Source organism: Hemicordylus capensis, chromosome 1 (genome assembly GCF_027244095.1).
Source record: "Hemicordylus capensis ecotype Gifberg chromosome 1, rHemCap1.1.pri, whole genome shotgun sequence".
Classification (NCBI taxonomy): Eukaryota; Metazoa; Chordata; class Lepidosauria; order Squamata; family Cordylidae; genus Hemicordylus; species Hemicordylus capensis.
In genome coordinates, this window is record NC_069657.1 from 373,470,203 (window position 1) to 373,490,421 (window position 20,219).

Here is a 20,219-nt window from a genome sequence, read left to right on the forward strand (position 1 = left end):
TTTAAACTTGTTTTATGCTATTGTTAACTGCCCAGAGACAGAAGTCTGGGGTGGTGTACAAATCTAAATAATAAATAAATAACAACAACTTCTGAATAAAGTAGATTGGTTGAACCTTACATGAATCTCCATGCTTATCATTTACAAGCTGCCCCTGAGACCATGTGCCGGGTCTCACGATCAGTGAGACCCAGTTTGTGAAGCTAAGCAGGGAGAGAAGGCTAAGCCCCCTCTCCTCGCATACAATCAGGGTGGGAGCCCTGGGCAGCCGGATCGGCCACCCACACAATTGCCTGCTCCGTGATGGAGCCGGTGGGGGCTGGGGAGTTCGGGGACCGTGCGGCCCCCAGAAGCTCCGGTATGCCCTGTGCGAGTGCACAGGGCATACTGAAGAGACCCCCCAGAGCTGGGAGGCAGCTTTTCGCCTCCCCTCCAGGGATCTACTCTTGAGTAGCTGCGCCATGGAGGCACGCCACAGCTACTCACAATCGGGAAGCCCGGGTTAGCGGAGCACTCACTCCGCTAACCCGGGCTTAGGAGAGGGCTAAAAAAGCGAGTGACCCACTTTGACTCAACTGGGCTCGGCTGTGAGCCTGGTGAGTCTCACAATCGGTGGAAAGTGGGCTAAGCACCCTTAGCACACTTCCCACTGATAGTCAGAATAGCTCCCCTGTTAACTTCTGCTGTAATGGGAGTGAGTTAGCTCCTGAAATACTCTGCTATATAAGTAATTACCCCCAACAGTTAAAGGTGGGCTGTACAACTTTGACCCTCCAGCTGTTTTTAGATCACACCTTCCATCATCCCCAGCCACAGTGACCAATAGTAAGGGATGATGGGAGTTATAGCTCTCCATGAACTTTTACACACATTGCTTTTAGTTCACATCTTTTCTGGAATGGAGGGTGAGAGTCCACATATCAGCTGGATTTACCACAAAGTCGCAGCCTGCTATCAGGGACCAGTTCACACACAATTCTGCTTTCCCCCGAAATACCATTGTGCATTCTAGCTTAGCCCGAATTATGTACAGGGTAAAAAAAAATCCTCTATATACGCTGGCTTTAAAAAAAAAAAAATACCAAGCTTTCTGGTATGCCTCAACGCTTCTCCCACAATGGGTGGAAGGGCTATTGCCAATAATTTGACTTTTTTCAAAACTCGCACTTTCATGGGTTTTTAAAAAATACTTCATGTGGCGCTGATGAGCTTCAGAAAGAGCCTGAAGCTCAGGAGGGGCTTTCGCTGGGGATCCAAAGAGGAGGCATGAAGCCTTGCCTGCCTGCCCCCAAATCGAGCCTCCCTCAATTTTCAGTCTATAAACAAACTTCAGCAGCACAAATCCTGTCACAAGTGTTCAAATTCAGGTTTCAAAACTGTCCTTGGTTACTGTTTGGTTATCAGTAAACCTTTATTGTGTTAGAGAGGAGGAGATTCTGCTCTCTGTGTCACTTGTCTCAGTGGAGAATTCCATGGGCATGGATGCAAAGTAAAGCCAACCCTGCTCTGCATGCCTGTCTCTTGACATAAGAAATGTTTGTTACCTTTTGGAAACATTCACTCCCTTTTACAAGGCTTTAAATATGTCGATGTTGTTGGAGGATGCTGTCTGAGCTGATTCCATGAGGCTGCATTTTTCTTCATCACAGAGAGAAAGCAATAATTTCTACTTTAAACTTCCATGGCCTCTTAAATGGTCGGGGGGGGGGGGGACGGACATGAGGTGATGAAGGCAGTCACAAAGGCAAGCTGATTATAAACATCAGCAAAGATTTGGGTCAGATCTGGCTGGTTTGGATTAAGCGTTCTGTTGTTTTGACTAGTCAACCTTGCGGAATGCCAGCTGTCTAAATTAAACTGATGATGATGATGATGATGATGATGATGATGATGATGAAGGGAGGTGTCTCTTGCCTCCTCCTGGAATGTGATTGGTTGGAGAAAAAACCCGGAGCAAGCGGTGGGAACGCACACAGGAAAAAGAATGCGGAGAGGAACTGACCCTATGTGAACAGCCCATCCAATCACCCAAATTAAATAGCTGTGAATCTGCTGCAAAGCTGCAAAGCAGATTCACTGTCTGGATACCCTGCAGCATGAAGTCATGTCTGGGTAACTCCCTGCAGATGTTGGATAACGAGTTGTAGTCTAACATCTGCAGGAAAGCTGAAGATGTGCAGTCCTGGATTAAAGTGTTGGATTAGGACTGGGCAGACTACAATTCAAATCCCCATTCAGCCATAAAATTCACTGGGTGACTGTGCCAGTCACTTATCTCTCAGAATGGCTGAGAGACAGCCTAACAGGGTTGTTGGGAAAATAAGCATAACTGTGTACACCACTCTGGGCTCCTTGAAGGAAGAGCCTTCGTTCAGTAAGTATTGTTTGAGCCTTGAGGTTTTTGATATAATTTGCCCATGTCTCTTATTTTTAGTAGGCAGCACTGTCCAATCATTAATGTTTTGGCTTTTGTAGTTATAATTTGAGATCTATGATTTCTAATCTATGTAGTTTGAGGCACATGACAAGAGATAACTTCCTCTAAGATTTCCATTTGTGGAAAGTTGTTGGAATCCATTATGATGTGCGGTGCAAGGTACTTTTATTTCTTAATTTAACAATGATTTATATTGACATTAATTTGGCAGTTCTGTTGACTTTGGTTAAAAGAAACTCAGGGGTAAGGGTGAAAAAAGCCCAGTCTGGGCCTGAGATTTTAAGGCTATAGCTTCAATTCTTTCTTGTGGTCTTCCCAGAGGCATTGAGAGCCAGTGTGGTATAGTGGTTAGAGTGCTGGATTAGGACCAGGGAGACCCGAGTTCAAATCCCCATTCAGCCATGATACTAGCTGGGTGACTCTGGGCCAGTCACTTCTCTCTCAGCCTAACCTACTTCACAGGGTTGTTGTGAGGAGAAATTTAAGTATGTAGTACACAGCTCTGGGCTCCTTGGAGAAAGAACGGGATATAAAATGTAAATAATAATAATAATAATAATTGTTGAGTGGGTAGGTGGAAGAAGGAAGGAAGGAATGGGGCGGGGGGGGCAGATTTTTAGATTGTTAGCCATAATGTGTGAAGAGGGCACATATTATTCTGGGCAGGGGGAAGTTGAGACTTTAGCTTGCATTGGAATAAAACACCCATATAATTTCACTCTCTGCAAAGAGTTGCAGACTGGAAAGCAGAAAATTTAAACACACACACACACACACAGTCTCACCCAAAAGACATGGTTTTATGGTCTGACCTTATACTTGCATCAAAATAAGATTTTACAAAATGGATCATAGGGAATTGTTTTAAAACCTGCTTTTCCCCACTGGAAGAGCATCTGTATGCTTGTATGCAGAAGGTCACAGCTTCACTCCCTGGCAGCATCTGCAGGGAGGGGAGGGGAACAACCTTTCTTTGAAAAACTCTAGTGAGCTGCTGCTATTCAGGGTAGATACTAGTGAGCTAGAGGGACCAATGCTTGAGTCAGATGATTGGTCCCTCTAGCTCACTAGTGTCTACTCTGAATAAGGCAGCTTTCTGTGTGGCTCTGTGGCCTGCATGCTGTCCCTGACTTTTTTCACAACCCTCCAAGTGGGGCGAAGTAGAAAAGAAAAACACACACACACACACACACACACACACACACACACACACACACTTCAGCGGTGCCCATGTCACCACATGAATTTCAGGAAGCCCCAAAATTCACTTTGCATTAAGCCTCAAAATCCCTTTCTGCAAGGGATGAAAGATGGTCAGCTTCAAGAAATCAAGGGAACTCCATGCCAACTGTCAGCCAACAGGAAGCAGCAGGCATTATTCCTCTCTGCAGCTGCTCCACTGCTCTGCAGATGGTGGGCTGATAGCCATCTTCACATCCTGGGCTGATGTGTTTTCCAGCAACCTACTGTGCTTTGCCCCATGAGGGATTTAATGGTGGTGGGCAGAGAGTTTACTCCTGAGGCTGCAAGCTGTGTTTGAAACTGTTGTCACCTCCATCCCTAGTTTGATTTGACTGCATTCATAAGAAAATCATGCTTATGTGAATCCATCCAATAATAAATATCTTGAATCGTATAGAGGTGGTTCCCATACAACATACAATGATGCAGCCCCTTCAAAGTCAGGAGGCTTACCAAAACAAAAAAACAAAGGAACACCCACACCCAGGGGCGTAGCTATAATTGAGCGAAAGGGTTCAAAGAACACGGGCCCCCAGCTCCTGAGGGCCCTCCAGCTCCATCCCTCTCTATTTTCTTCATTATCTCCCTCACTCTGGGGGGCCGCCAGAGAGAGAGATATGAACACGGGTCCCCTCTCCCCTAGCTACGCCCCTGCCCACACCAAACCAGTTGGTGAAATCCTGTGCTAGTTCCAATGCCCCTGTGCTGCTTACTCAACATGTACACTATCCTAGAGACCATTTCTCACAATCAGTAAGAAAGGGCTCAAGGGAGAGTGGGGAGGAAGGCTGTTAGCACTTAACCTCCCCGCAGACTATCCCTCTGTCTTTGCTAGGTGGGCTGATTGCCCATCCAGACGATTGCTGGCTTCACCCAGCAGCGCAGAAAGTTGGGGGCTGGGAAGCGTCACCCTGCCCCCCCAACTCCCATAATGCACTGTGTGTGTGCGCAGTGCATTGTGGGGATTCTTCCAACACCAGCCGGGAGCCCTGCAGTCTCCCAGCACTGGCTGCAAGCAACTGGGGCTGGCAAACAAACAGAAGAATGGGGTTAAGGGAGTACTTACTCTCTTAATCTCATTTTGGAGGTGGGCTCCAGAGCTGGGTGTGCTGCCACATCACCACCAGGAGCCGATCAGCTCCCAGCAGTTCTCACGCACAGGCAAAACCAGGCTGGACTTCCTTAGCCTGGTTTTGCCTATGCATGAGAACAGCCTTACAGAGTCTCTGTCAAAAGAAACTGACCACTCAGGAAAGTAGAGCACAACACCATAACTAACAATGTTCAGACACCACTAGTAGTTATCCGTAATTAGTATTTTGTGCTTCAGATATTTTAATCTGTGTTTATTTTAATATTTTGGAATTGATTGTGGGGTTGTTGTTTTCAAATCTTCTGTTTTATTTTGTCTCAAACACATGAAAAGACCGGCTAAATATGTTTTAAGCAACACAAAATATACAACAGATTGCTTTCAAAGTAGTTTATGAAAACATAAAATGTCAAGTGCGTATGTCAAAATATACTGGAAATCATAAAGGTGAATGCAACAATGAAGAGGCATACAAGCACCAATATACATATCATGTGGTTTGTTTTTTACAAACAAAATATTAATCTACTTAACTTACCTCTTTGGAAAGTCTGGTGAAAAGATCCCCTCCTCGTAAGAAATCTAGTATAAGATATAGCTTTCCTTCTGTCTGAAATGCTACAATGGAAAAATAAGGTGATACTGGCTTTTAAATAATGAACAACTTCACAACAAATTATATTTTTCACTGATATTCTATTTTCTGATAAAGTACTCTTGTCCTGTTAACTGAAGACTAGACTTATGTCCTCTTGAAAACTTGCTTAACTCAAGGCAAATTCTTTTTTTTTTTAAGTACAGCAGATAAAAATCTAGTTCTTTTTCTGCACACCCACATATAATGTAACATGAAAACCAGAAGCACATGGATCTGATACATGTTTTAAAACGAACTGTGGAGTGCATGAGGTTGACCATAGATGAGATCTATATATTTCTAATTTGCACACTATGTTTTTTTGGCACACAAAGACATGAATTACATCTGCCATCTGCAAAAAATTAATATACACAATATTATAATTATACACTAATATATATTATGTATAATGGATTATCAAGCATATGAGGCAAAGAATGGGACCCTATGAGGAAAGAAAAGTGAAGAGCAAGTCTTGAAATGGCACTCAAAGGAGAATTTATTAATTCAAATACACTGCCCAATACATTTTTTTAAAATGTCTTCACCAAGTATGTCTCACCATAACAAGTTATCCTGCTTCATAAGATGCTTCCTCAGAGTTCATCAAAAAACATCATATATGAACTAGGACTCTGACAAATCATCTCTTGAAATAGGGGATCTTCCTTCATGATTATGGTTTTCAAAATGTATCTGGCAGTATATTTGAACTAATATATCCTCCTTCAAGCACCTATTTTGAGATTTACTTCCCCTTTTGCTTTTCTGCCAATTTTTGATACAGCTCTGAGCTGTAGCAAAAGCTGTATCAGCTTTTCATTTTGCCCTTGTATGAGCTACCTACATTCCAATAACTTGACATGGAGAGGAAGGAGGGAAACATATTTTACTTAAACTGATTTTGGCAGCTTTTGCATACCCTACAAAATAATGGTCATAACAAAATTTCAGAATGGTCCACTATAATGGGATTGAGTGTTTTTATATGAATGTGTTGGGTTTTTTTGCATAACAGCAACTACTACCATGACTGCTTGGTCACCTGAAACTTCCATAAGAATCAGCCATCACAGATGGACAGGTACAAGTAAGAGGTATAAGTTCAGGACACAGTCTCTCCCCTGCCATGGTCCGATCATTTTGATTAATATGCAGATTGCAGTGGCCCCCTGTATCTACTGGGACAGCACTACAACACGGATGGTCTGCCCCAGGCGCCTCATGGATCCTGTCGGATTCCAGGAGGCACTTGGGGACATTCCTTGCAGCCTGCTAGGCGTTTCTCCATTGCAGCTCATGGAATCTTGGAACATCGAGGCCATGAGGGCGTTAGATGAAATTGCTCCCAAACGTCCTCTTACGGTTCGTGGATCCCGGCTCCCTTGGTTCTCTGAGGAGCTTAGGGAGATGAAACAGACCAAAAGACGCTTGGAACGTCATTGGAGGAAAACTGTTGCCAAAGATTTTTTTATTTTTTATTTTACACTTATATCCCACTCTTCCTCCAAGGAGCCCAGAGCGGTGTACTACATACTTGAGTTTCTCTTTCACAACAACCGTGCGAAGTAGGTTAGGCTGAGAGAGAAGTGATTGGCCCAGAGTCACCCAGCTAGTTTCATGGCTGAATAGGGATTTGAACTCGGGTCTCCCCAGTCCTAGTCCAGCACTCTAACCACTACACCATGATGAAGATGACCGAATGCGACTACTTGCCCATATTCAGGAATATTCTAGAATGATAAGAGTGGTGAAATATCACTATTTCTCTGCTCTTATCGCATCAGTTGACTCTCGTCCAGTGGCCTTATTTCGGATTACCCGCTCCCTTCTTAGGAGAGAGGAGCCGGTAGATGTTCAATCTGGCCGCTGTGATCAATTTGCTCAATTCTTTGCTGATAAAGTCACCCGCCTTCAGCTAGAGTCGGACTCTACTTCTGTAGGATCTGATCAGATAGAGGAGATTCCGCCCTGTGATGTTATATGGGACACCTTTGAGTTGGTCAAGGGTATGGATATGGACATGATTCTCTCGGGTATGGGTGCAGCAACACGTTGCTTGGACCCTTGCCCTCCTGGCTGGTTAGAACAGCTGGTGGGAATGTAAATTCTTGGCTACGGGAGTTGGTTAACTCTTTGCTACGTGTAGCAAAGGTGTTAGAGAGGGCTGTATGTGCCCAGCTTGAGAGGGTCTTGGAGGAAACTGGTTATCTTAATCCTTATCAGTCGGGTTTCAGGCCTTGGCATAGCACAGAGACAGCATTACTCGCTCTGGTAGATGACCTTCTTCAGGACCTTGATGAGGGTAGTGTCCCTCTCTTGGTCCTTTTACATCTCTCAGGGCTTTTGACACTATTGATCATGCTATCCTTCTCGACCGCCTGCGTGGGTTGGGTATCAGGGGCACTGTCTTACAGTGGTTCCGTTCTTACCTTAGCGGGCGTGTCCAGTCGGCATGCACTGAGGACATGCTCTGACCCATGGCCACTTCTTTATGGAGTTCCCCAGGGTTCAGTTCTTGCCCCTGTCTTCTTTAACATCTACCTGTATATGGAGCCACTGGGTCAGGTCATTTCCCAGTTTGGGGTGAGATTTCATCAATACACTGATGATACTCAGCTTTATATTGCCATACCAAACCATTCTGGAGATGCTGTTTCTGTGCTTACTCAACACCTGGAAGCTAAGGTCTGGATGAATCAAAATAAGCTCAGACTGAATCCCACCAAGACAGAACTACTTTTACTCAGCCCTCGTACTGGCCAACAGCTGGATGTGAAGCTTGTTTTAGATGGGGTGGCACTGCCCCCGAAGGAGCTTGTTCGTGATTTGGGGGTCCTTTTGGACTCGCACCTCCTGCTTGTGCAGGTGGAGGCTGCAGCCAGAAGTGCCTTTGCCCAGCTCCATCTGATTTGCCAATTACGCCCTTACCTTGATCGGCAAGCATTAATGACAGTGACCGATGCCCTTGTTATCTCCCGCTTAGATTATTGTAACGCCCTCTATCTAGGGTTACCTTTGAGGATGATTGGAAAGCTACAACGGGTCCAGAATGCAGCAGCTCGTTTACTTATGGGTGCCAGAAAATATGACAGGGTAACACCTCTCCTGCAGTCATTGCACTGGTTGCCTATTCGCTACCGAGTTCAATTTAAGGTCCTGGTTTTGACCTTCAAAACCTTGCCGGGTTTGGCACCTGTCTACCTATAGACCCGCCTCTCCCATCCAGTTACATCCCGTCTGGTCAGATCTGCTCAGATGGCCCTTTTGGCGGTCCCCGATTTCCAAGAGGTTCAGGGCGCTAGGACCCGTGAAAGGGCCTTTTCGGTTGCTGCCCCACTTCTCTGGAATTCCCTTGCTCTGCAGATTCGTTTAGCTCCTTCCTTGTTGATTTTTAAATCAAGTTGCCCTGCTAACTGGGCAAAGAGGCACCTTTCCAAAGTGGTGATTCTCTTTATTTAGCAGGGGGAGAGTAACTGGCCCTATCCACCCCCAGCACAGTACCTCCAGTGACTGTTGCTGGTGTCTGTCTTATGTTTCTTTTTAGATTGTGAGCCCTCTGGAGACAGGGATCCATCTTATTTATTTATTATTTCTCTGTGCAAACCGCCCTGAGCCATTTTTGGAAGGGCGGTATAGAAATAATAATAATTATTATTAATAATAATAATAATAATAATAATAATAATTAATAAATCTTTATTGAAGACTTCTTTTTCGCCAGGCTTTTACCCTGTAGTTTACCTATTTGGTTTTTCTTCTTTTTCATTTTTGTTAGTTACTTTAGTTTTATTTAGAATGTAATTTTAATGCTGTCTTGTTTTGCATGTTTTTGGAGTCTTCGTAGTGGACAGTATATCAAATGTTTCAAATAAATAAATAAATAAATAAATAATGTGAAGGCACATAAAGCAACCTTCCTGAAGCGAGGCAGGTCTGGGTATGGTGAGTGCCTAGATGGGAGACTGCCTGGGAATCTAATGTATGCCACCTTCAATTCTAAGATGGAAGAAAGATGGAATTTAAATAGTATTAACAAGAAGAAGTACGTTAATGGGAAGAAAATATCACAAATGACAAACTTCTTCCTCTTTAGACAAATTACTGTCTTTCGGCCAACCTACTTTACAAGGTTGATGGAAGGTTAAAACACTATTCTCAGCTTCAGACAATAGAAGCACCAAGGATAGCTCTAGGATATAAAGTTAACAAGTAAACGTATAATAAATACTGTATATTAAAAGCTCATCTAAAACCACACCTAGAGAATGAATTGGAACAGCAAGCTAGTATTATGAAATATCTGGTTGAAAATGTTGATAGATGAATATGTATTTAAATAAATCTTACCGTAATGAAGTTTTACAATGAAAGGGTGATTAACCTCTGCCAAAATGTCTCTTTCCATTTTTGATCGTACACGATCTCGGACTACAGAGAGAGAATAAGAAGACATCAGGAACTCTAAAATTCAAGAGGCTTGTCTTGCGTTGTTAGGTCTACTGCTATACTGTTCAACAAATCTAAATAGCTTCATATTTATGTGTACACATTGCCATTCCCTTATTGAAACACGTAGCTAAGAAGGTCTTTCACACAACCATGAACCAGAAGGTAGGAGACAGTAAACCTAACTTTTTCTTCTTGTGAGAACCCAAGGACACCTGCCTACCCAGTCTGTTCAAATGTGGGTAGCACAACTGAGGTAGGACAAAAATAGCAGCTGTCCTATCTCAGTCTGCCTGTGTTGAAATCCCTGTTTTAAGCAGTTTTCAGCTGCAGGGGTGTCACCCATCTGAGCCTGGAGAAAGTATCTCATTACAATCCCTGAGGCAAGAATGGAGCCTGCAACCGCCGTGTTCATGTGAGGGGTGAGGGGGGAGTTAGCAGAGCCAAACAGAGGTTCTGCTCATCTGCCAGGAATGAAGTAGGGGCTTCCTTTCCATGCCGCAAACCACCCCCAGATGATGGTGTGAAAGATCTTATGGATTATCAAAGAAAATTATGTGTTTTCATTGCAGCAGCCATTTTAAAAATGATTCTAATGAAAACAGGGCACAAAGCTCTGCCTGCTCCCGCAATTCTCCTACAGGCAGTTTGCCTTTATTTGTATGCCAGGCCTTAGATCCTGCCTTTCTATGCCTCTGTGGAGCACTTGATGAACAGGGAGTTTAAATCTTGAGGCACACCTGGAACAAGAGTAGTACTATAGAAGTAGTACTATAATAACTAGAAATCTCACATATATGTGGTATTAGTCTGATAGTTTGCTAACAGTCTTTTTTGTGATACCACTCCAGCTGAAAGGAGAAAGCAGAGAAACAGCAGAGAGAGAGAGAGAGAGAGAGGAAGGAAGGAAAAGAAAGGAAAGAAAGCACTTCATTGCTTGGGGAGCGAGAAAGAGAGAGTAGTTTGAGTTAGTCAGAATCAGTGTTCCTTCCATGGCGTGCACCTGTATGTGCACTCACATGCTTCTGGATGTCCGCTCAGTTAATTTTAGATCTCACTCATGTTGAATCAGAAAGGCCCTGCTTTAAATGCATGTGCTCACACACTGCCTTTGATCAGTATCAAAGAACAAAACTCATTCGGCACACGGATGAAAAAAATTAGGGAAAACTGGTCAGAACGTAGGGCACAGTCTTTGGGGGCTGAACAACTTGTTTCCTAGAAATGGGCAGAGCTACCTGTTTTTAGCAATATGCTTGCTTCTGTATGCTCTCCTTATAATTGGTACAGTACATAAAGCAAATAATACAAAGACACTGCAAATCTCTAGAGCTCTCCAAAGGTAACGGAAACTTTTAGCACTGTCCCTGGAACTCCTCCCTGCTCAGGGAAGTGAGGCATGAGTAAAAATATGTGTTTTAAAGTTTTATTTATGCTAATTTTAATCAGTTTATGTGTGTTTTAAGGTTTTGGTTGTTGTTTTGATTGTAAACTGCCCTGAGATTTATTTGTATAGAAATGTGACAAATAAATAAATAATCAAAGCAGCAGATACCAACCACAGATCAGTCCTAACTGCATTTGAATATCTTTGCTGATCTAATGTTACTGGTAAGGATGACTCACTGAAGACCACTTCCTGGATATTGTTGTGATAAAACACTGCAATCTCCAAATGGAAACAATCAGCAAAGGATAAAAGTCAGAGGTTAGGGCAGTGAAGGCAGGTCTTATTTTCTTGCGCAGGGCAACCATAATGATTATTGTGGGTCAAATGAAAAGAGACAGTGAGATAAATATAATTAGGGAATGTCCATTGGTTTCAAACTAATTTTAAGCAATTGTGCAGAAGACACATAACAGCAGCGCCTAATGGTACTTCAGACTGATTTGCAAGATTCAAGCCATTAGATTCTATAATATGATCCCAGAAATATATTTGTCCCTTGATCAGAATTTGACTTGCTCACTCACTATACCACGTTAAACATTTTTCTATGCACATGAAGGCTACTTTGTACTCGTGACGTACAGAAGCAAATAAGAGAACACACTACCAAAAAAGCATCTCCTAATAACTGTTATCGTAGTTATTTTAGCAGAAATAACTCATCCAGACATATGACTCAAAGTGTGGAAAGAAAATTGTTTTCATAACCTATCTCACAGGGCGGATGTGATAATAAAAAGGGAGGGAATATTTGTGCTGCCCTGAGATCCTTGGAGGAAGGGCAGGATAACAAATTAATAAACAAATAAGTGCAGGAAAACCAAGGGATGGTTAATTAACATATGAAATGGTTCAAAGTTTGGCTACAAGCCAGCTCATGTGAGCATGCCTAAGTCACACTGACATCCATAAGGATCACATATTTCTTAGTACAGGATCATGCCAAGTTATGAGTAAGCACTTAATTATTAATTCATATTTTGCCCACCTTACTTTGTCATCTGCATTATATCAGTCAAAAGTTTAACTGTCACACCACTGTATTGTGGACATTAGCCTGCTTAGTAGTCATTCATGAGCAAAAAATAGATTATAATATTAGGAAGCGACAACACATTTACTAGCTAAACTGTATCCCCAATGATTCATCAGATTATCTACTGATGCAGATTAATCAATGTAGATTACGGTGTAATTTGGGCCTTCTCAACAGCCCCGTTCAGGCATTATAAAAAGAGGGGATACTGTCCGAAGAGCATGCCCTGAAGCCCCACCCCCACATTGACAGGCTCAGAAGTTCCACTCCCACAGTCCATGGCTGCAGAGGCAAACTCCATATCTTCGGACAGCAGGGGGAGGGGAGATTTTGAGCATGCTGCACACCTTTCCTGGTGGTTCCTAAGCACCTGGTAGAAGCAGCTTTGTTCTGGAGGGCTTCTAGGACTCTCTGATTCTATTATGCTTCAGCAATTGCTCTCCTTTATACTGCTTGGTTGGTTTTTCTGTGTTTCCCCCCGTTCCATTCTTGAGAGGCTATAGCCAAGCCCAGGAAGGCTCTACTCCTTTCACCCATCCAACATGGCTATAGTCTTTAGCTATTGATCCTGTTTTTTTTTTTTTTTTGAATATTTCCCATTATGAAAAAATGCTCAAGGCTGCTTACAAAACTTAAAAACCATCATAAACAATAGCAAAAGTAAATCATCATATTAAAGGACAACAGAACAAGAACTACAGTTTAACAGCTTGTTAGAATAGCAATGCTTTCACTGCCTGGCAGAAGACTATGAAAGATGAAGTCAAATGGATCTTTCTAGAAGGGACAGTTCTAGCGCCTAGGCATGACTGCAAAGAAGGCCCTCTTCTGTGTCCCAGCAATGCATCCAGTACTGGTGGGCTATGCTAAAGGGTGTCCCTGCCCTTAACAGGCAGGCTGGCCTATATAAGAGAAGGCAGTCCTTCAAGTATCCTGCCCCTAAGCTATTTAGGGCTTTCAAGTTAGCACTTTAGAACTACCCTCCCTGTGGAGAAGGGCTGACAGTGGCCATAGCTAAACCTAGGATTCAGGTCGCAGGACAACTGAAATGAGGGGGGGGGGCGGGGGGAAGAGGACAGGAAATTCATTAAAAGACATAACCTCTGGAGGAAAATAGGATTTTTTTTTGGTGTGTATTTATGATACCCCTGCTCTCACATCTAGGATCACAGGTCCTGCTTGTCCTGACACCAGCTTGTACAGTATATCATGCCATTATTGTTTACATCCACATAATTCACAATAAATATTGTTTAATAATAATAATAATAATAATAATAATAATAATAATAATAATAAATAAATAAATAAATAAGCACAGCATTTCATTGACAATGTGAACACATGGGGAGTGTGGACCTGAAAGGCAGTCCCGATGCTACACAGAATGTACCGTAGTGCAATCAGTGCTAGGGATGTGCACAGAACTGGGTGGGAGTGGTTCGAAGGTGGCAGGGTGCATCTTTAAGGGTGGGGGAGGGTGCACTTACCCCTCTCTCCGCTTTTCTCCTGCCAGCACTCCATTTTTTTAAAGTCAATCGGAGCGGCAGCATACCTCCCTGCCGCCCCATTGCCCTCTTTACCGGAAGTAACTGGAAGTATCCAACATCCCTGCATGTACCAGGCACAGGCACGTGCACATCGTGCACACGCGCCCGCCATGTGCACGCACACCTGTGTCCAGCACACACAGGCGTATCTGATACTTCTGGTTATTTATTTATTTATTTATTTGAAACATTTAATATACTGCCCACTCTGAAGACTCTGGGCGGTGTACAAAAACATACAGAGCAAGACAGCATTAAAATAACATTCTAAATTAAAAATGAAAGTAACTAACAAAAAGAAAAAAGAAAAAAAACCAAATAGGTAAATTTGTCGTAAATCTGTTGGCTTGGCTAACCCGACGGGATTTACAACCCTACTTCTGTGAGTTAAACAGAAAGTCTGGAAATAAGAGTAGCATTGAAGCTGCACAAATGAAAGCGAAAAAAACTCACAAAGAAAAATAGTAGCAAACAAAATAAAGACCCTTGAACTAAACTAGGTACCCCGCTCTATGCTAACTGGGTAATAACTGGGGGGCGGGGGACAGCAAGGAATGAACAGAACAAGGAGCAGGGAATGAACAGAACCCGGGCAGGCTGGAACATGAAAGGTTGAAGAATGCTAAGTATGAACACGGTCTGTGGTAAGTGAAAGTTGCTAACAGCAATTTGTGTCAATAACAGTCTGCTTAATAATAACCGGGCTCAAGATAACCGGCAGCCAATCAGGCTTTCCTGACTCAGCACTTCTATTTCCTGTCCGGTGATATCTTGCGCCTGCGTGTCTCCCACTGAGCCTTTCTCTTGAGATGCCTTCTTAACACAGGTGAAATTCCAGCTTCCTCCTGATCAGCCTCTTCAGCACTCATGTCTGCCAGCCCAGGTCCAGAGTCTGTTTCCCCAGCCAAATCCTGCTGCTGTACCTCTGAGCCTGCACTCCCAACCGAGTCCTCCTGTTCCCCCTCTGACTCCTCTGACTCAGAGGTCTGAGCCATGACAAAACTACAGGGTAAAAGCCTGGCGAAAAAGAAAAGTCTTCAATAGAGATTTAAAAATCAATAAGGAAGGAGCTAAATGAATCTGAAGGAGAAGGGAGTACCAGAGAAGTGGAGCAGCAACCGAAAAGGCCCTTTCACGGGTCCTAGCACCCTGAACCTCTCGGAAATCAAGGACGGACAAAAGGGCCATTTGAGAAGATCTGACAGGATGGGATGTAACTGGATAGGAGAGACAGGTCTGTAGGTAGACAGGGGCCAAACCCTGCAAGGCTCTGAAGGTCAAAACCAGGACCTTAAATTGAACTCGGTAGTGAATAGGCAACCAGTGCAATGACTGCAGGAGAGGTGTTACCCTGTCATATTTTCTGGCATCCATGAGTAGGCGAGCCGCTGCATTCTGGACCCATTGTAGCTTTTCGATCGTCCTCAGAGGTAACCCTAGATAGAGAGCGTTACAATGATCTAAGCAGGAGATAACAAGGGCATGGGTCACTGTCATTAATGCTTACCGATCAAGGTAAGGGCGTAATTGGCGAATCAGATGGAGCTGGCCAAAAGCACTTCTGGCTGCAGCCTCCACCTGCTGTTCAAGGCGCAAGTCCAAAAGGACTCCCAAATCAAGAACAAGCTTCTTTGTGGGCAGCGCCACCCCATCTAGAACAAGGTTCACATCCAGCTGTTGGCCGGTATGAGGGCTGAGTAAAAATTGTTCAGTCTTAGTGGGATTCAGTCTGAGCTTATTTTGATTCATCCAGACCTTAACAGCTTCCAGGCGTCGAGTAAACACAGAAAAAGCATCCCCAGAGTGGTCTGAGATGGCAATATATAGCTGAGTATCATCAGCGTATTGATGAAATCTCACCTCAAACTGGGAAATGACCTGACCCAGCGGCTCCATATAGATGTTAAAGAAGACAGGGGCAAGAACTGAACCCTGGGGAACTCCATAAAGGCATGCCCATGGGTCAGAGCATCTGTCCTCAATGCATACCGACTGGACACGCCCACTAAGGTAAGAACGGAACTACTGTAAGACAGTGCCCCCGATACCCAACCCACGCAGGCGGTCGAGAAGGATCGCATGATCGATAGTGTCAAAAGCGCTGAGAGATCTAAAAGGACCAGGAGAGGGAGACTACCCTCGTCAACTACCTGAAAAAGGTCATCTACCAGAGGTTACTTCTGGTAAAGGGGGCAACAGGACAGCAGGGAGGTACGCTGCCACCCCGATGGACTTTAAAAAAGTGGAGTGCTTGTGGGGAAAAAGCTGAGGGAGGGGTAAGTGAACCCTCCCCACCCTTAAAGATGCACCCCCCACCTTTGAATCAGCGGAACTGCCTGCCATTCAAAACGGTTTAGAAGCCCATAAAGGGCCGCCGAACTGGTTCTGTGCACATCCCTAATCAATGCTATCGCAGTTACTGCCATTGTCAAGAACTTTTTTTAATTGCACAGTACTTGTTCCCTCAAGGCTGACTTATGAGTCACAGCAGCCCTGACACAGTGCAGAGATGATGCAATGCTGTGCATCATCTCAGCCAATAAATACATACATAATTCACATGTGCCCCTAGTTTAGAGTCACAATAGATCTGCCCTTGCCCTTCCATTCCACACTCAGGATTTTTTAACTCTGAGACATGGTGGAGGGAGCTGGGACCAGCCTATCACATACATGTGTGGACAACAGCAAAATGTTAAAAAGGTATTCCCAAATGGCAAAACTGGACAGCTATTTCTTGGGTACAGATACCAGAAAATAGGGACTGTCCAGAAAATAGGAACAGTGGCATACATAAAGTGCAGTGCCCCACCGACCCAAAAGTGGAGCATGTGTGCTCATTCTGTGCTTCTCCCAACCGGAGAATAATGGGAGACTTCTCTCTGAAATGATGACACAAGTGATAGTAATGACGGCGCCTCTGTGAGTTTGTTAGTGGCATGGGCATAATTTGGAGAGCTATGGAAAGAACGCACATACCCTGCTCTTGGATCGGCAGAGCACTATCTAAGCCAGTTGCAGCATATGTTATAATTGGAGATGAAACATAGTTTAGTGAAATCTGGCAAATCGGCTAAGGAAGATTATTTGGAGACAGGTGTGGCAGACGTGAATCAGTTTGCCTTTACTTCTAAAAATGGCATTAAAAATAACACATCTCTGTTTCTGGAATGGTTTGCTAACATCTATATTCAAAACGGATTTGCGCAGAAACGAGAATTAATTTCCAGCAGATGTACTTCTTGGCCAGATGCTTCCCATTAAAAAAATAAAATAAAATAAGACAAAAGGCACTGACTCTCTGCTGCCTCAACAATAATGATACATGGCCCATGCTTTTTGCAGAAATCACGACAAGCCTGCTAATTGAGGAGAAAGTCTGGCTATTCTTCATGAATCATCAAAGTTTAAGCCATATATCGAGGGGGAGCTTGTAAAGAGAACAGAATCATTTCTTCATTCTGTTATGCATCAGAACTGGCAGTTTATGGAGTTCACAAAGCTGGGGCCATGTTAATTCTTGATCTTGCTTGGTTACACATTACATAGCCCTAACATTATCCCTCTGTATTAGGCACTGCAAATTATAGTAGCATTATACTTAATTTGTAAGTTATTTTCTTCTCTAGTGCATTGTGATGTTTTGCTTTAAGTATCCACGAAGCCATCATCTCAGTTTTTGTTTTTAGTTTTATTACATTTGCAAGTCAAGGATTAATAATATCCATACATAGCATTTATATAGAGCACTGCAAGTGTTCAAAGTGCTTCACATCCATTATCTTGTTATAACCATTATAGCAGTTCTGTAAGGCAGGCCAGAAAAAGGATTATTATTCACTTATTGCTGATGGGAGGTCTCAGGCTGCAAGAATGAAGGATTTAATCAGGTCACCCAGCGAATTTGTGACTGAGGTGAGATTTAACCCCTGCTAACTTGGCAAAGAGGCACCTTTTAACGTGGTGATTCTCTTTATTTAGCAGGGGGAGACTAACTGGCTCTATCCACCAACAGCACAGAACCTCCAGTGACTGTTGCTGGTGTCTATCTTGTGTTTCCTTTTAGAATGTGAGCCCTTGGGGGACAGGGAGCCATCTTATTTATTTATTATTTCTCTGTGTAAACCGCCCTGAGCCATTTTTGGAAGGGCAGTATAGAAATATTTTATTTATTTATTTATTTATTTATTTACACAGTCAGACAGGTGTTATTGACTGGTTTGTTTTATCCAGACATCGAGTCCTTCCCAAGGACCTGAGATGGTTGAATTTTATTATCAATGTTGTTGCTGTTATTATAGATATCATCGCAGAATATAGGCTGTTCCCAGTAAAGTTGCTTTTTGTAATTGGCTGATGGTGATTTCTGTGGCCCCTATGGTGTTGAGGTGCTCTTCAAGGTCTTTCGGAATTGCACCTAGGGCACCAATTAACACTGGGATTATTTTGGTCTTTTTCTGCCACAGCCTTTCAATTTCAATTTGTAGATCTTTGTATTTGGTGATTTTTTTCTATTTCTTTTTCTTCTATTCTGCTATTCCCTGGTATTGCTATGTCGATTATTTTAACTTGTTTTTCTTTCATCTTGACTACAGTTATATCTGGTGTATTGTGTGGCAGATGTTTGTCTGTTTGTAGTCGGAAGTCCCATAATATTTTTACATCTTCATTTTCTACAACTTTTTCAATTGTATGGTCCCACCAATCTTTGGCTACAGGTAGCTTGTATTTTTTGCAGATGTTCCAGTGTATTATCCCTGCTACCTTGTCATGCCTTTGTTTGTAGTCAGTCTGTGTGATCTTTTTACAACAGCTGATTAGGTGGTCCACGGTTTCATCTGCTTCTTTACAAAGGTGGCACTTGCTGTTTGTTGTGGATTTGTCTACTTTTGCTCTTATTGCATTTGTTCTTAGTGCCTGTTCTTGTGTAGCCAGTATTAAACCCTCTGTTTCTTTCTTCAAGTTGCCATTCTTAAGCCATTGCCAGGTCTTGGTGATGTCTGATTTTCCACTTATATTGTGCAAATATTGACCAAGCAGTGGCTTATTTTTCCATTTTTCTGCTTGGTTCTTGACTTGTTCTTTCTTGTAGGCCTGCTTTCTTTCATTGGTGTTGAATAGTTCCTCATTATTGATCATTTGAAGTGCATCTTCTTCACTGTCCTTGATATATTCTTCAAGGCCTCTTTTCTCCTCCTCTGCTGATTGATGGACTTGCAGCATTCCTCTTCCACCTGAGCTGTGAAGGACGTATAGCCTCTACATCACTGCAGGGGTGCAGAGCATGATTGATAGTGATGATTTTCCTGGTCTTATGATCTAGCGTCTCTAGCTCTGCCTGGGTCCAGTCTATTATTCCTGCAGTGTATCTGATAACAGGTGTAGCCCAGGTGTTTATGGCTTGTATGGTGTTCCCACCATTGAGTTTGGACTTTAGGGTTTTTCTAACTCTCCTGATGTATTCACTTCCAGTTTTTCTTTTAACTTCAGTGTGTGCAATGTTATCAGCCTGGAGAATGCCCAAGTATTTGTAATGTTCTTTCTCTTCCAGGTTCTTGATCTTGCTTCCATTGGGCAGTTCTATTCCTTCTGTTTTTCTTATTTTTCCTCTGTTTATTATTAACGCAGCACACTTGTCTAGTCCAAACTCCATTGCTATATCGCTACTGAATATACGGACAGTGTTAGCAGTTATTCGATTTCTGACTGGGACTTTCCATACAACTTCAGATTGTCCATGTACAGCAGATGGTTGATTTTACTTGATGTATTAGATGTTTGGTATCCGAGGCCTGTTTTGTTTAGTATTTGTGAAAGTGGGGTCATGGCGATTACAAACAACAGAGGGGATAGTGAGTCCCCTTGGAAAATACCTCTTCTAATGCTAACCTGTCCAAGTGTCTCGCCATTTATTGTTAACTGTGTACTCCACATGCTCATTGCTTTTTTTAATAAATATCTGAATGTTTTTGCTGACACCAGTTGTTTCTAAACATTTTAGTATCCATGTGTGAGGCAATGAGTCGAAGGCTTTCTTGTAGTCAATCCATGCAACACTTAGATTTGTTTTTCTTCTCTTGCAATTTTCTAAAAGCATTTTGTCAATCAGCAGCTGGTCTTTTGTGCCTCTGGTGTTCAGGCAATTTCCTTTCTGTTCAACTGGAAGCTGTTTATTATTTAATAAGTGTTTCATGACTTCATCTGCTATTATTCCAGTTAATAATTTGAACATGGTTGGCAGGCAGGTTATCGGTCTATAATTACTTGGAACTGCACCTTTTGCTGGGTCTTTCATTATGAGATGAGTTTTCCCAGTTGTTAG

The 20,219-nt window shown here is 43.0% G+C and overlaps 1 protein-coding gene across 5 annotated transcripts in view; it reads right to left on the reverse strand.

The window, feature by feature from the left end:
- The window catches only part of RPS6KA2 (ribosomal protein S6 kinase A2), a 308,882-nt gene that overhangs the window by 76,771 nt on the left and 211,892 nt on the right, over window positions 1-20,219 (reverse strand). For all 5 annotated transcript variants that reach the window (XM_053296146.1, XM_053296119.1, XM_053296139.1 and 2 more), the window contains 2 exons: window positions 9,763-9,843; window positions 5,311-5,390 (listed from right to left, as the gene is read on the reverse strand). In XM_053296146.1, coding sequence (XP_053152121.1) covers window positions 5,311-5,390; window positions 9,763-9,843 — 161 coding nt within the window. The remainder of the gene's footprint in view (window positions 1-5,310; window positions 5,391-9,762; window positions 9,844-20,219) is intronic.